Here is a 16,874-nt window from a genome sequence, read left to right on the forward strand (position 1 = left end):
ATGCACTGCAACATACCTGAATATACAAGATTACCAACAAGTTACAATCTTGGGTTTTACTAAATGCAACATTTCAACCATTTTTACATTTTTCTGCATACATATATGTATTCCAGAGCTTTCTGAGCAATCCTCAGCCTGTTGAAAACATGTTCAGTGGTTTCAACTTTTAATCTAGTATGAAGAGTACGAACCTCGTTAGAAACTCTTAGTGAAGCTCTATCTGGTGCAAGTTTCTCAGTAAGTTTAGTCTGTACTAGAAGCTTAAGAAATACTAAAACTAGAATATATTTGTTTCACAGTTTTAAACTCTGCCTTTAAAGACTGTTATGAGCGTTTATTCCTCAAAGTCCATACGTGTGAAAAAGACAGTCCTCTCTCACTGCTTCCACGTGAAGCGGAGGTAAGTATCAGCCAAATCAAATGCCCTTCATTAACCGATTAATGACCCGAGGGACCACTTCTATATTACAGGTGTATATGTTAACACACTCAATGCCAAATCTCCCCAGGAGCAGACATACCCAGCAATTTCACCTCCTGAGCTTCAACAACCCAAAGCTCCATGAAATGCCATGGCTATGCAAAAGCAAAAGAATCAAGCGTGCATCGCAGATGTGCAGAAGTCCTAAGAGCTGTGCGATGACGAGAATGGTGCAAACCTCGAATGAACTGAGCAACTGGTTACCGCGAGGAACCGTGGATCCAAAACTGCTCCCGGCAGTGCATTGAGACAGCCCACCGAATGAGACTCACACAGAGAACAAGAGCTTCAAATCCAGAGTGAAATGTATGAGGAACAAACATTATAGAGTGTACATCAACACAAACAAAGCTCTTTTTAATTAAAGTCTATTCCGGATTTAATGTCCCGATGGTCTTGCCCAGAGGAGCAGTCACCTGAAGCTGATGAAATGCTGGGTTGGACTGTTTTAAAGAAGATCTTGTTGGACTCTTCAGAGGGTATTAACTTGTTAGAGCCTCTCACAGTCATGTGCACTTCTGCATGTCTGGAACTACCAGAATAAACTTTTTAATAATTTCTAAACCTTAAATATCTGATACCTGCCTGTTTCAACAATGTGAAGTAAAATCTGTGATCTTTAATGTAGTCTGTTAGTTTTACCTTTAGCTCTAACACAGATCATTTGTTTCAGGATTATACAGGAAATGACTGAAGCCTTGATGTTTTTAACCTTTTACTTCAGATGTTAAATACAGTTAATCAGTCATTATGAGGGCTACAAGGCTGAAATTTACAGGATATCATCTTTTTTAAATCTACAATAAATGTGCCAAGTTTCATGCTGATATTCTGAATTAATTTAAAGATATTAAACATATTAATTCAAATTGCAAAACAGAGAATCTATGACAAGTTATTTCTAAACTCCACAAAAATCTCTTCAAAGTTAACAAATAATAAGGATTCATTCAGTTTTTTTTACATTTCACGTGTTCCTAGATGCTAAACGCAACTTCAAAACGATGTCCTAAATAATTAAAACAAAGATTCACACATTTATTATGCTTTAATCGGGTCTTTTTTGACAAATTAAATACTTTTCTTTGATTTGTTTTCGTTCCATCGTAACAGCGAAGCAAACTACTTTACCTTCCATATATGGTCAGACAGGTGATTTTCCCGGCTTCAAACTGAGAGTGGTTTCACTGCGGTGACTTTCTACTGGATGAGAGTAGCTGTCAATCAAACACCCACGTAGCTCTCGTAATGATGTTCTTTTCTGATTGGCTGACTGAATTAATTGTGTCGTGAGGTCGTTATTTTAGGTCCGCAATCGATGCTGATTGGTTAATTTTGCTCGTGGATGTTTCCTGATATCAGAGACGTTACAATGATTGGTACAAATTAGTCGTCGACGCTTTGAAATTGCTTTTAATCTTCTTATTTTAAAAGTTTCTGTAACTCCGATAAAACTTCACAAGAGAATAAATTCTCTTTTTTCTGGATGTCTTTACTCCCGGTTTAGTTTAAACGAGCGGAAGTTAATCTGTGAGTTTTGTTCGTTAAAAGGAGCTCATATTTGTCTTTAAATGTCTATTTTTGGTCCGATTAACGACTTTCTAATGGTGATGCAACATGCTAACCTTAACGTTATTAACTTTTTACTGACGTAAATAAAGACGTAAGTGTTTTATGTCGTAAATTATTTTTTTGTCATTCGTGAATCTACTGAAAAAAGAATATCTGAGCTTTCAAACGACGTGTTTTACGACTGTATCTTTGTTTCCGTTCAACAGAAGAATATCAAGTATCTTCATTTATTAATTTTACATGTAAAAATAGGTCGCATACAACCTCTGCGTTTCAAAAGGTTAAAGAGCCGAAACTTTCCAGGTGAGTCCTGTTTGTGCCGATACTGATGATAACATGCTCGTTTGTTTTTATGTGAACGTGTAAGTAGGAAAAGACAAACAGGTACTTGTTTTGGTGAGAACTACATAAGGTCTAAAGATTAGTTAATGGGGGTTATAAGTTTTTTATATTTAAAAAGTATTTATTGTAATCTCTAATACCTTTCAGATGTTTCAGCCATTTTACATGCGCAGGGTTATTCTATTCTCATGTAAAGTACAATTATTTCTACTTAAAAAAAAGAAAAACAAAGTAATGAAATGGAAAAAAAGATGATAATGAAGCCTTTCTTTGGCTCTTGTTTGCACCCAAGTTACAGCTTCTATTTGATGATTTGGTTTATGTTTGGGCAGCATAATCAAACCTAATGCTGTAATATTACATTTAAATTATTTGATGCATATATTTTTGAAACTTTTTTTGTGCATTGCCTTGTTAGAGAACATGGGACAGATCACATCTCTTTTAAGACTCGTGTGCTAGTTTTATTTTACTGTTGTTTGTTTTTTTTCCTTTGTTTATTAGAAGCCATGGTTAAAAAGAAAGTACTCCCTCAATTGTAAGGTTTGTGTAACAACAGAAACAACTGTTCAGTCCTTAGCAGGCAAATTCAACCTGAGATGAATAACAACACAACATACAGTCCCAATCAAAAGTTTATGACCACTTGAAAAAGGGCAAAAAATCATATTTTGATTGATTTTTTTTATCTATTTATTTATTTATGGAAATCATATTTCTTAACAAGGTTCCAAGTAGAGCTTCACCATGCAACAAGAAGACATGGGAATGAGACAAAAAAAACGAGCATGCAATTTATTGAAAACAGCGCTTAAACTGAAACTAGCTGTTTTACAGCTGATCAAAAGTTGAGGACCACACCTCCAAACAAACCCTGTAAACCCCCCAAAAAAGAAATCAATGTTCCCAAACATAAACATGGAGTAGCTCCACAGTTATTGTTTTTCTTCTATGGTGCAAATAGTTTTTAAAATTACTTTGGAAATTTTGTTCAACCCCAATGAGCCTTTGCGGTGTATTATATTAAAAAAAATTGTGATTATTTATTCCAGATAATTCTGACAATAGGTCATTTAACAGATTTATATCATTTTCAAAGGTAAAATTTTGATGTTTACAAAGTTGAATTAAGTTTTTCAAAGCTGAAAAAGACTGCATATGTTTGCAAGCAGCATATTCTGTTAATATTAATTGCAAGGCAAGGGTTATCTGATGATTGTAGGTTATCTGACCATGTGATCTGAGGATATATATATATATATATATATATATATATATATATATATATATATATATATATATATATATATATGCATATGCAGTAAGGGTATACTTAGTGTTTTTTGTATTTTAGTTTGCTTTTTGTTAAATAAATAATAACATTGCATAACATCATGTATTATTGTTCATCTGAGGATACATTTAAATAATTGATTTTGGATATATAGACTAGCTGCTCTAATGCATCATTCTCTCTTTCTCTGCAAATTTGCCCAAACTCATCTCCTTATAAGGTATGAGTGTTATGTACGGTAAAAACTCATGTTAACAATGCTGGAGGTTTAAGGTGGTACTCTGCTTTGCTTTTTCTTTATCAAACTAACTAATTTATGCAGAAACAGTAGAAACAATTGATGACAACATGTCATATTGTTACATTGTTAACACTGTTGTTTGTTGTCTATGATGTGCTCACAGGCGCAGCTCCAAAACCGTATGTCACAATACTTAAAGAAAATGGGCTGCTGGAGTGTGAAGTTCCAGGTGCTTCTCCTAAACCTACAGTTGAGTGGTGGGACAGTGATAACAAAACACTTCCTTCTAAGACGGTGCAGGATGAAGAACAACAAGGTCGCTTTCACGTCATCGTCCAGACTACTGTGACTGAGCCTGGCTGTTATCGCTGTGTAGCCACACAGATGGAAAAGTGGCATCGGATTTCTTCAGAGATCTGTGTGCATCATGGTGAGTGGGATATAATTCTTCAAAGAAGTTTGAAGATCAAAGTATGAATATGTGCTTAGATTGAACACTAAGAATGTGGTCTGGGAGGAAAGACATGAACATAAAAGACGATGTGCATGCTGAAAAAAAGCGGTCAGCTCCTAACCTAATGTTAAAAAACTAAACTCACAAACACATACTGTATATTATAAAATATGAACATTGCTGTTGTGACTGATTTGTTTATGAACTATCACATGATGCCCCAAGCTAATTTCTCTATCAAAATATTGGTGTTTTTTAAACCTGAGCATGCTTGCAGACTCTTGAAATAACACTCTCATGGTAAATCTTACTCTGCTTTATTTTTCATTTTTAAACATTAATGGCATCATATTCACACTCTGGGTGGTGCTATTACTTGGTGTTGGCTCTCTCTAGAGTATCATTTTGTGTTGCTGTTAGGACACAGTGGTGTTTTTGTGTAACTTATCTGTGTACCCAGTTTAATTAAAAACTTGTCTTATTGTCTTATTTCATAGTATAATCTTCGTATGCCCTGTCTGAAGCACTCTGTTTGTTCACTCGCTAATTATAGTCCTAGTATTCACTCACTATCTCTTTAGGGATTTGCTAGCTTGACTCATAGCTGACTCACTAGCAGTGTGTCCTCTTCACTTGTACCTCTGCACTTTCCTGCTCAGTGTGTGAGACATCTGGTTACTCCTCGGCCTCCTTTAGTAATAATGATACTTGTAATAAATGTAGCCGCAGCTCTGCAGCTTTGCAGGAGGATTACTGAATTGGAGACTTAACATCACGGCTTTGAACAACCGAAGCTAGCCAGGCCCCTGTAGCCGGTGCAGCCGAAGGTAGCATAAGCCCCAGCATATTGTCCTGAGCAGCCAGGTAAACAGGATGGCTGGGTGACGGTGAGGAGGAAGCACAGTCTTAAACAGAAGCTCCAGGTACACCACCAACTCATTCATGTATCTAACTGTTTTCCCCACTTGGCGACACACCTGCCAGGGATCAAACTCTGGTAATTGGTGATTCTGTTCTGAGACATATGAAGGTACAGGGCTCGCAAAATTTCTCCAGTCGGGCTACCAAAATCTGTCTCAGCCCTGAGGTAAAGACAACAGCACCCATAGTCAATTGTCTTCCAGGGGTCAGAGCAGGCAACATTGATGGAAATTTAAACAATTTCAGACTCTGTAGTTTTCTCTGGTCTCCTCCCTAGTCAGACCATGACTCGCATGTTTAGCCGCATGTTCTCCTTAAATTGCTGTCTGTCTGAGTGGTGTCCAAAAAGCGTTGTGGGATTTAATTGGCAAACCTTCTGGAGGAAACCTGGTCTTGTTAGGACAGACGGCATCATCCCACTTTGGATGGAGCAGCTCTCATTTCTAGAAATATGGACAAATTTATTAAACCCCCCAAAATATGACTATCCAGAGTTGGGACCAGGAAGCAGAGTTGCAGTCTTGCACGCCTCTCTGCAGCTTCTCTCCTCCTGCTACCCCCCCAAAAACCCATCTCCATAGAGACTGTGTCAGCTTCCAAACAGACAAAATAAAAATAAAAATCTGCACAAACCAACTTAAACATAAGAAAACTGCACCAACAAGTAAAACAGTGAAATGTGGATTATTAAATATTAGGTCTCTCTCCTCCAAGTCTCTGTTAGTACATGACTTAATAATTGATCAACAAATTGATTTACTCTGTCTTAGAGAAACCTGGTTGCAGCAGGATGATTATGTTAGTTTAAATGAATCAACACCCCCGAGTCATTCTAACTACCAGAAACCTCGAAGGCCGAGGGGGCGGTGTGGCAGCAATTTTTCACACCAGCCTATTAATTAATGAAAGACCAAGACAGACTTTTAATTCACTTGAAAGCCTGAAAGCTTAGCCTCAGAAACCAGTCTTACTTGTTATCATCTATCGTCCACCTGGGCCTTACACAGAGTTTCTGTCTGATTTCTCAGACTTTTTATCTGATTTAGTTCTGAGCTCAGATAAAATAATTATTGTGGGTGATTTTAACATCCATGTAGATGCTTTGATCTTTAGATGCAGATGTACAGCCGATTCTTGTTCTGTCCAGGTGGCTCTTCTATGTTGTGCCATACATTTATGGAGTGGCTGTTTGGTTTCCCCAGTCTAGAGATCTGAGTACTCCTTGCTAAACTGTACACCATACACTACGTTCTTAAGTTTGTGTTTAGGAGTTTTGTCTTTTGGATGAACCAGTTTTTGTCTGAGTGTGTGGCTGAGTCTGAAGTACACTGGGATGTCGTGCTTGGAGAAGAATCTCCGGAGTTTCTCTGATAAACCTGCAACATAAGGGCTGACTTTGTCTTTCTCCCTAGTTGATCTCTGACCTTCTTTACTGTGCATGCAGTGGTTTGTATCATATCTATCTAATAGACTCCAATTTGGAGGGATTTTTTTCTGGCCAGTGTTGCCCCATTGTTAGCAATATTAACTCAGCTAACTGCAAAATTTCCAAGGACCTCACCACTATCCTGGCTCCCCTCATGAGGAACATGCCCCATCACATTAAAAACTCGAGATGATGGATCATGATGAAACTAATCTCCTGTGATGTAGTCTCTCTCTTCACATACATAACTACAACTGAGGCAGTGGAGACTGTCAGAAAATGACTACAACAAGACAGCTTTTTAGAAAACAGAACGAGCTTCACGTCTGATCAGATTTGCACACTGTTAGACCTCTGCCTTACCACCACATATTTTAAATACAACAAGGTTTCTACAGAGAAAAACATGGATGTGCCATGGGCTCCCGGTGTCACCTATTGTAGCCAAACTTTACATGGAGCTTGTTACCTAAACTGAAATAATTGCTACTATTTGGAGTAAGTGTAGTAAATGAAAAGTATTTTTATGAGCCACCTCATCTATTTAATCATGAACATTTATGTTGGAAAGGTTTGGTCACCATTTTACACAATTTGTTTTCTCAAATTCATGTTGTTTTCTGATGTGTATGCATCATTGTCTGTTACACTTGTCTAATGAGAAACTTTTTGTACTGTTTCCACAGAAAAGATGTGTTAGGGAAAATATTCTAAAACACTTCTTCAGTAAAGACTCAGAGAAGAGAAACACACAGAACTTCTTGCTAGCAAGGGCAGCCTCCAGACTGAGACTCGCACTAAGAAACTGCCCCAATCTTTATTTATACTTCAGTAGGTGTGTGTGTGTGTGTGTCCTGCTGATCAAAGGGTCATGAGAGCACAAAAGGTACATCCTTGGTCAGGAAAGGGGGTAGTCTCCCCCACCCTAGATAACATGGTGAGGAAGTCCAGCAGTTCATCTATATGTAAAGAAGCACTTAAACTAAAACAGACATAGCTACGTTAATCCTGCCGTAAAACAATAAAACAAGGTATGAGCTCTCATGCTCCCAGACGTGGGGGTACATTCCTGGGATGCACCCCAAGCCTGCAGCCTGTTAGAGATCACACACAATTAATTATATGCCTCTAAGTATACATGGTTGAATATTTTCTAATACAAATAACTACATGCAGTATTCTACCATATGCAAACTTATATCACTAAAAGATTATACTGACTACTAAATACAATTTTCCATTGACAAGATGGATCAACCACCCTCAGGTAAAGTCCAAAATACCAGCCAGTCAGCAAGGTAAATGACAAAAAAAAAAACCCAACTCCAGGAACCAGCACAATAAGTCACACAAAAAGATCTGTTAGGAACATAAAGAAGTCATGGTAAAGTTTAAAAAAAAAATCGAATAATGTAATGTTTAATTTTTTAGAAGTACAGGAGAAATATTTGTTGTTTAAAAATATTTAATTTACTTCAGCAGTTGAAATTACAAGTTATGCAGGCACAGGCTTTTAGATTAATGAAGGCTAGAAATGTAAAAAGAGAAATAGGGAGGAGTGCAAAGTGAGCAGAAATTATAAAGTCAAAGAGGAATGACGTTAAAAAATGGAATTTGCAACTGTCAGTTTTATATTTGATTTGCTTCACTGACTTCTTCAGAAGGAGACAAAACACTGATGGCTTTATTCTGACTTTATTTAAAGATTATACACAGCTTCTCCTGAGCGACAGAATATGTTCTACAGCAGTTTTTACAGGCAGAGTGACACTGCTCAGGACCTGCATATTTCCATGTGTAAAATCAGATATCGATCCCTTTACAGAAATCACAGTGCAGGTTTACCATTTATCATATTATAATTTGTTGGATTTGTTCAGAATGCCATATTTATATTGTGCAAAGGAGTTAATAGATTTCAGTAACTTTGTGTGTTGTGTGGGTCACAACATTAGGAGTACCAGTCATTATAATTTAATGCTGTATGATATATCAACATTTACTCAGCCTCAAATACCTTTATAACAATGTCAGAAAAACCTTAACATTTAATTTAAATGTAATTTAAACTTTATAACAGATGAGACTTTATGGTGCTGAGTTATAAATGAAGTGATTCTAAAAACTTTGTCTCACTTCACTTGTTCCAAATTTTGTCCTGTTACAGCTTTATTCCAAAATGGATTAAATTAATTTTTCAATTCAATAAGAAAAATGAAAATTTGGTAGAAGGGTAGAAAAAAGTGACTGCAACACTGAAGGACCCAGTGAGCACAGAGGCATCAGTCATCTGTCAGTGGCAGCGCTTCAGCATTGCTCTGTGGAGAGGAAACTCTTCAAGAAGAAACTTTCTGCAGCACTTCATCAATCACATCTATAAGCAATGTTCCCTCTAAGCTGCATGCGCAATTGCACACTGCTGGCACGGTCTCTGCGCACAGAAAATCTGCGTTGCGCACAAAAAAAATCTTAAAACGATGCCACCTTATCCCATAGTTCAGCCAATAATGCGATTCACATTCGTATATACGCAGCTAATCAACGTCGTTGACAGGCCATGAAAGCGTCCTTATCAATGTTTCCTCTAGTTTTTCATGTGTCTGAGCGAACATACAAACTCCCTGAGCGGCCCCTTGTGCCGGCTTTATAAAAAAAAAAAGTTGTGTTTTTAAAATTGGAGTTCAAGTTATTTTTACTTCCAATAGTGTTAACATACTACACAGGTCATGAACAAGAATTTTTTTTTTTTTACATTTTCATTGTAAGTGGGCTAAAGCAGTCAATTAAAAGTAGTCTAACATAAATGCTGTAATTTGATTATTTTAATAAACCATGTGACTTGGATGGATTGGATGCTGGCGTGACCACAGTGCACACGTTTGATGTCGCTCACAGTGGTCCAAGGGACCGCTCAGGGAGTTTGTGTGTTTGCTCAAACACGTGAAAAATTAGAGGGAACATTGCCTATGTGGTAGAATGGCCAGACAGAAGCCCTGTAAAAGTCACATGACAGCCTGCCTGGAGTTTGCCAAAAGGCATCTGAAGGACTCTCAGACCACGAGAAACAAAATTCTCTGGTCTGATGAAACAAGATTAAACCCTTTGGCCTGAATGCCAAAAATAATGTTTTGAGGAAACCAGGCATCACTCATCACCTGACCAACACCATCTCTATAGTGAAGCATGGTGATGGCAGCATCATGGGGCCGAGGGGGAGGGGGCTTAAGTGTTAAGCAAGGAAGAAAGAAAGTATTAGCAAACTGAAATGTTATATAAGCCAGCTGGTAAAGCGTGAGACATCAGTCACCCCGTCTGTCCCCTGTGAATATGTGCGCAGGTCCTCACAAACATCTCACCCCCAATATCCTGAAAAACCATCTACCATCAAAGAGGGCAAAATACACCACCATGAAATCCAGAAACCAAACACCGTAGCAAGGACAGACAAAACAGCAAGTAGTTTGGTGGCTCATGTTTGTTGCATTCCAAATTATCAGAGCCTGAACACAAACACACGGAATTGTGACAGAAACCCACACAAGCAGAAACTCCAAGTAGCTGCAACCTACAGCAAAGACCAAGCCGCTGTGGGCACCAGCATGCCAAGCTAGAAACATGCAAGAAGGCCTCACCAGTGTTCAAGGCACCTCCCAAGATCCAACAGGTGCAACCAAGGCACAAGTGTCACAGAATGACCCAGCCCACAGAGTGCCCATCCAGCTCGCCACCTCCTGAGAGAGTGGAAGGTTTCCACCCAACTCTAGAGGACTGGGCATAGCACAGGGGGTTAGATCAAGGGGAAAGGAAAAGAAAGAAGAGGAAGTTCCCAAAGCCATCAGACCTTGGCATACCATTTCCCATGGAGCCACCAGGAGAGGCACACTGGGCGAGCCCCCACCACCGAGAACCACAGACAACCAGATCCAGTGAGCACAGAAGGAGGAGAGAGAAGCAGGGGAGAAATGGGGAGAGACACAAGGGGGCAACAGAACAGCCTCTGGTTGGAGGGAGGGGATGACATTAATGCCAGGCAGCCCGATCTGTGATTATTTTGGTGGTATTTAATTAGTTGTTGTTGTTGTTGTTGTTGGTGTTGTTTTAAATCACATTCTAATAGTCTGAGGGTTAAGGTCACTGATGACGACTGAGACTTTTTAGGGTTAACCTTCAAAGAAATTCACTTAATTTAAAACAAAAAAACAGACTCTGTTTTAATGATGCGGTTGTAAGAGGAGGAATGAGTCAGTATGAAGTGACATGAAAGACATTTCTTCTGTGAAATCACTCAAACACACTCACAGTAATCTCATACACTTCACAATAATTTAGTGATGAATTTAGAAAAAGCTGGTGTGACACAATTGTTAAAGACATAAAAAGACATCCTTAGGAAATAAGATCATGACAAACAATTATATGTTCTAAACCACAAGTGAAAAGAAAACAAACTCATTGAGCCAAATGTACCACTGAGTGTTTTAGTGATAACTCGGCAGATTAGATGGAGGGAAAAAATGTAAAAACCCAGCAATGTTACAGTCACACATGTGGAAGAAAATAAGGGCACTAATACAACTTTGGTTCTACTGTTTTTATTTTTCAATTAAAATTATAATGAAGCTAAAAGATAGGACACTGTCTTCATCATAACAAATTATTAGAGTCAAATGATATTAATCCTATTTGAAGATTTTGGATTGCAGGATAATATAAACCTGTAATTATTCATTTTACACATTTCAGTGAGGTGATAAATATGTTTGTCCAGATGAAGCTTCCATGAAAATGCAACTAAGACAAAGTTAGAGTGTCACACGTAACTCTTCTCCAAAGCATACGCCACACAAGATGGTTAATTTGGGTAGCAGCCCTTTTACTTGCCACACACAAATACACTGTGGTTTTTGCTCATTCAGCCTGGGACACAGAAACTCCCCTGGTGGCTCACTGCCGCCTTCTGCCTCTCTGCTTCTCACTGACAACAAAAAACACAAGTCCACGTTAATCCCCTGCCCAGGCACACATGCTCTTCGCTCCACCCCGTGAGCACACTGCATCACCCCTCCTCTGCAGCAGGTCAGAGACCACGCCCCCGCCACACAGAGATTTAAGGGTTGTTGTTTTTTTCTCGTACCTACTTGGTTAAGATTCCAAGCAAGTGTTGAAAATGTGATGTCAACAGACTGGATGCCACTGATTGGCTAGTCAATGGCATCACCCACTAAGACGTGAGAACATCTCCTTCACAGAATTATCTTTGCTGACATCACTCAGGTCGCTGTTTAAACCTGCTGTTTTTTGCTGACATGTAGTCACAGTTGGAATTTTTTTTCTCTTCTTCTTCAGGGTTCCCCGTATGGGCTGCTGCACTCATCGGTGTTATTGTTGGTGTTATTGTTGGTGTTGTGGCTGGGCTTACATTTAAAAAACACTGTGTGAAGAAAGGTGAGTTTTACTACTGTACTATAATATCACAAATTCTTCATGACTCCCTGATGTTAGGTCTTAACCTTTTGATTTATGTCAAAGAAGATAAATACTTTGTTTGCTCCATTCAGTGGGTGACCAGTGTAGTTGTGTGCTTCTTGAATATTTTGATTTCCTTCCTGCAGGTTCACAAAGAAGAGAGAACGGACAACTTGGTGTGGTGTAAAGTGCTCTTGATTCTAAACAACCTTCAAAAGTGTGAAGTGGTGGTACTTTAAATCTGTTTTCCCCCCCTTTGATACATCTGAGATTTTAATCAGGACAGGTGAACAAGTTGGTTTGAGTTAACTCTTCTTCGTCTTGGCTCAGGACATTGCTCCTCCTGACTCCTGACTACTTTCCCATTTTCAGTACAGATCTGAGCTGCATTTGAAAGCTTTGGTAATGACATGAAGATGTTTCAAGAAATCCTCTTTTAAATGCACCAAAGTACAAGGTTTTACTGTAGTTGCCTAACTTTAAGCTTAAAGTAATCAAAGCGTGCTTCCAAACAGTAATTATACTGTCTTACTCAGATATTGTTAGAAGAACACATTTTGACTTTTGTCAAAATGGCAAAATGACTTCATGTCATTGTGATATGTGTTCTTACATAAAAGTGTGCAGCTCTATAAATAATCTGCTGACCAAATTTTCTCTGACATTTCTTGACACATGCTGACCTCCCAGCCCATTGTTCCTTCAGTGGGCTGGTTTCAGTCATTATGCAAATGTACTGTTTATAAGATTGAAACCTGCAGTCAGCTGAGACTGAAGACGTCACTTGGATGAGTGACGAAATGTTTCTCCCACTGAAAACGTCCAGATGAACAGAATCAACTTTTGGAGATTTCTCTGACATTTATGTTATTAATACGGACAGTGATGGTTTGTTTTCATCATAACAGATTAAGATAATTGTAGCTCTAACAAAAATTGATAAATAATAAGAAATGCAAAATTAAATTTACCTAAGATAAAAGGGACCCATAATGTTAAGACTTGAGATGTTAAAATATCAGGTTTGTCAGTCCAAAGCTGTCATACAGATGGTGAAGAATATAAACTCATATTTAACTCAGGTTAGTTAAACATGTGTACTCATGTTGGAATACTTGATTAAACTGGACCCGCAGCACTTCTCTTGTAAATCAATGTGAGTATTTTGCAGGGGCAGAGATAGTTCAGTAGGTAGAGTGGTGGCCCCATGATCGGAAGGTCGTGGATTCAAATCCACTGAACGGCTACTGTGTGGTATCCCTGAGCACAAGGTACCGTCCCTACACACTGCTCCCCCAGCGCCCAGTGGCTGCCCACTGCTTCACTGAGTGGATGGGTAAAATGCAGGGAGGAATTTCCCCACAGGGAACAATTAAGAATACATTATTGTCATTATTATTATATAAAAATATTTCTGTTTGCCAAGCAGGTCTGTCAGGTACACGTGTGCTGTAGTATGTTGTTGTTGGCTCCGTTGAATTTTTTTTATTTTTATTTTTTTACAAGTTATATTTATGCTGTTAATTGTTGGCAGATTTTTTTTATATTCATGCCATTTCAGAGAGCGCTTAAGGGTGCACAAGTCTGAATAAGAGATGAAACAACAAACTTCTGTGTCTACTATTTTGTTTTTGGTGTATGTGTTTCTTTAAAGATTCATAAAGAGAGGAAATGTATTAATGTCTTAGTCAAATTTCAAAAAAATTCTTATTTTGAAGCAGCTGTGCTTTGATAAAAGACATTTTGAGGCCAGGAAACCATTTTAATAAAACATATAAACCCAGGACTCTTATCCTCTATTGACTGATTTCATACACAAAATAATATCTGGTATATGTAGTGCCTCTAGTCAAGACCAGTACAATATCAATTTCAGTAGAGATCCTAGACATTGAGGTGGTTTTGATTTAGAGATTTACAAAAGGGGGTTGTCTCGGAAGTGAACAACTGGGATCTTTATTTCCTCCTTACAAATTGTCAACAACATATACAGTCACAGTCAACAAGTTTGCATTCTACACAAACAGTGCAGAAGAGTGAATTTCCTTTTTATCTTTTGTTCATTTAAATCATTTAACCTCTTTCCCTCCAAAAAGATCATTATGAAATATTATCCATCATATATAACCAAATATTTCAGGGTATTCTTAAATTCCAGATGTATTGATAAAAAATGGTATTTCCTATTAGCTCATTTTCTTTGTGGAGCTAAGCTGGGCATACACTGCGATTTATTTATTTATTTATTTATTTTTCCCCAGTTGCGTTATTCAGCTCCTGCTCAAACTGTACAACAGAATCACAGAGTGCTCACATTTTGCATCCAAATTTGAACTTGGTGATAAAGTGTTACCAAAACTTATATTACAAAGCTAATATGTAACACAAAATCTGTCTCTCGCTCTCCCTCTCTGTCTTTCACTAACACACACACACACACACACACCATCATAACCATCAACTTTGCTAAATTGCTGATGAAAAACATAATTGAGCAGCAATGTCCATCCAGCTCTTTTCACATTTGGTGCAGTCGTGATCATTTTGTGAGGCCAGATTGAAAAGGCTAGGATGAGCTTGCCAAAGCTCTACAAGTTGTGCCTCCATCGCTTGTGTCCAGATCACACGCTGCATTGTCATGCTACTCTCTTTTTCATTTCCATTTCTGTGTTTGTGCATGCTTATTTACTGTCCGTCTCATTCAGCCAGTTACTTAGACAAACTAGCCTGTTCACATTTCGCAAACTTAAATAGCAACCCAGGCACACAGTGGAGAGTGAGTGGAGTGGAGAGGAGAGTGACAGAGAAAACAAAAACACACCACATGGTCAGAGGGCCAGGGTGCGCCAGTGTCCGACAGCGTCGCCTCTGTCAGTGCGCCCCAGGGCAGCTGTGGCTACAATAAAGCTTGCCATCACCAGTGTGTGAATGGGTGGATGACTGAATGTGTAAAGCGCTTTGGGGTCCTTAGGGATACAGGCCATTTCACATAGCGATAGGTGGCGCTAATGCACTGGGAAGCTGGTTTGTCAACCAAACTCAAAGAAGAAGAAGGAGCGCTTCAAACCTGCTGAGAAGACGCTCCAGTTCTTCAAGAGGCGGTTAAAATTATTCAGAGACGAGAAACGACATGTGAGAGAGTGAAAGAAAACAGTTTTATTATAAGGTTTGCATGTAAAATGGATATTATTTTTTAAAAAAGGATGAAGCTGTGGCTGATCTCTGTGGTGAAAGGACTTGAATAAGGACACGAGGTAAAGATTGGCTTGTTAGCTGCTCACATTTTAACTGACGAGTAAGGTTGTTTACAAGACTTTTAGGGTTAAATTCCCGTTGTTGGGATAAGCGTATTTGTAATCACTGTGTTGTTCGATGCTTTCGATCCAGTGATTAATATCAATCTGTGCTAAAATCATAACAATGAAGTAAGTTTTATCTCAAAACAAGTCTAATTTTCAATCAACAAATTCCACCAAATTTCTCTAATTAACGCATTAGAATAGAATAGAATAGAATAGAATTCAACTTTATTGTCATTGCACATGCACAGGTACAGGGCAATGAAATGCAGTTTGCATCCATCCAGAAGTGCTTTAGTGATATAGATATATTACAATATATATTAGCAATAATATAGATATGTGAGTATATTACAGAAATGGGTCTATTATGTTATAATGTACACGGTATGAAGTATGTTGTGAATATTCTATAACTATAAGTATGTACAGGCTGTAGTGAGTACAAGCTATGTACAGGCTATGAACAGGATATAAATATGAAAACTATACAGAATATGAAATAAATAACTTTACAGAATCTGAGATATACAGCTATACAGAAATGGGAACTATGCAAGTTGTAAACAGTTGTAGGATTAAAGATTATCGAATGTACAGAATGATTATTTACACAGAGCTATACAGTAGTGCAGTTAAGATAAATGAGGTTGTAGATAGTTTCTACAGAGGCTATATAAAGTGCTAGTGGTTGTGAGTGGTGGTTCACTCCATGTTATTATTGTGTTTGAGGGTACAGTTGTCCATTGTGGGTGTGTGTATGTTCAGTCCATGAGTTTAACGTGGGTCAGATGTCAGGAGGCAGAGTTCAGGAGTCTGACAGCTGTGGGGAAGAAGCTGTTCCGGTACCTGGTGGTCTTAGTCCGGAGGCTCCTGTAGCGCCTCCCAGAGGGCAGGAGGGTGAAGAGTCCATTAACGACTCTTTGTGATGGCTTTCATATTTTACAAAAACTAAAAGGTAAATGCATAATACACTAATATACAGACACATTTACTCATTTAAAATAATATGATCATCACGCTGTTCTCAACTGTTGTCGGTTATTAACCAAATATTCTAGTTTAAGCTGTGTTCAGGTGGCTCTGTGTGTGAACCCTGGCATGTCAGAAAAAGTTCGAGAACCACTCCTATAAAACGTCCCAACCACACTTTTTTTACAGGGTTCCTTATGGCTCTGACAGTAAACGAAATAAAAATCTTTTCATGTTTATTAAAATGGAAACAGCTAATTTTTAAAAACTTTTTTTTCATTCTTGTAAGTGATCATTTTTATTCTGGCATTAAAAATGTGCATCCCATACACCTAATGCTTTAAGGTTTCCTCAGCTAAAACTTACGACTCATTCTGTCTCCGGTTTCCTTATACAGCGGTGA

The 16,874-nt window shown here is 38.2% G+C and overlaps 1 protein-coding gene across 1 annotated transcript in view; it reads left to right on the forward strand.

Annotated features, from left to right (window-relative positions):
- LOC113021755 (butyrophilin subfamily 1 member A1-like) overlaps window positions 1–12,927 on the forward strand; it is a 14,652-nt gene extending 1,725 nt beyond the window's left edge. The window contains exons 3-5 of the mRNA XM_026166469.1: window positions 4,097–4,363; window positions 12,081–12,179; window positions 12,347–12,927. Of these exons, the coding sequence (XP_026022254.1) occupies window positions 4,097–4,363; window positions 12,081–12,179; window positions 12,347–12,387 (407 nt within the window). The 3' untranslated portion in view covers window positions 12,388–12,927. The remainder of the gene's footprint in view (window positions 1–4,096; window positions 4,364–12,080; window positions 12,180–12,346) is intronic.
- Window positions 12,928–16,874: the final 3,947 nt, after the last annotated feature.

Source organism: Astatotilapia calliptera, chromosome 5 (genome assembly GCF_900246225.1).
Source record: "Astatotilapia calliptera chromosome 5, fAstCal1.2, whole genome shotgun sequence".
NCBI classification, from domain to species: domain Eukaryota; kingdom Metazoa; phylum Chordata; class Actinopteri; order Cichliformes; family Cichlidae; genus Astatotilapia; species Astatotilapia calliptera.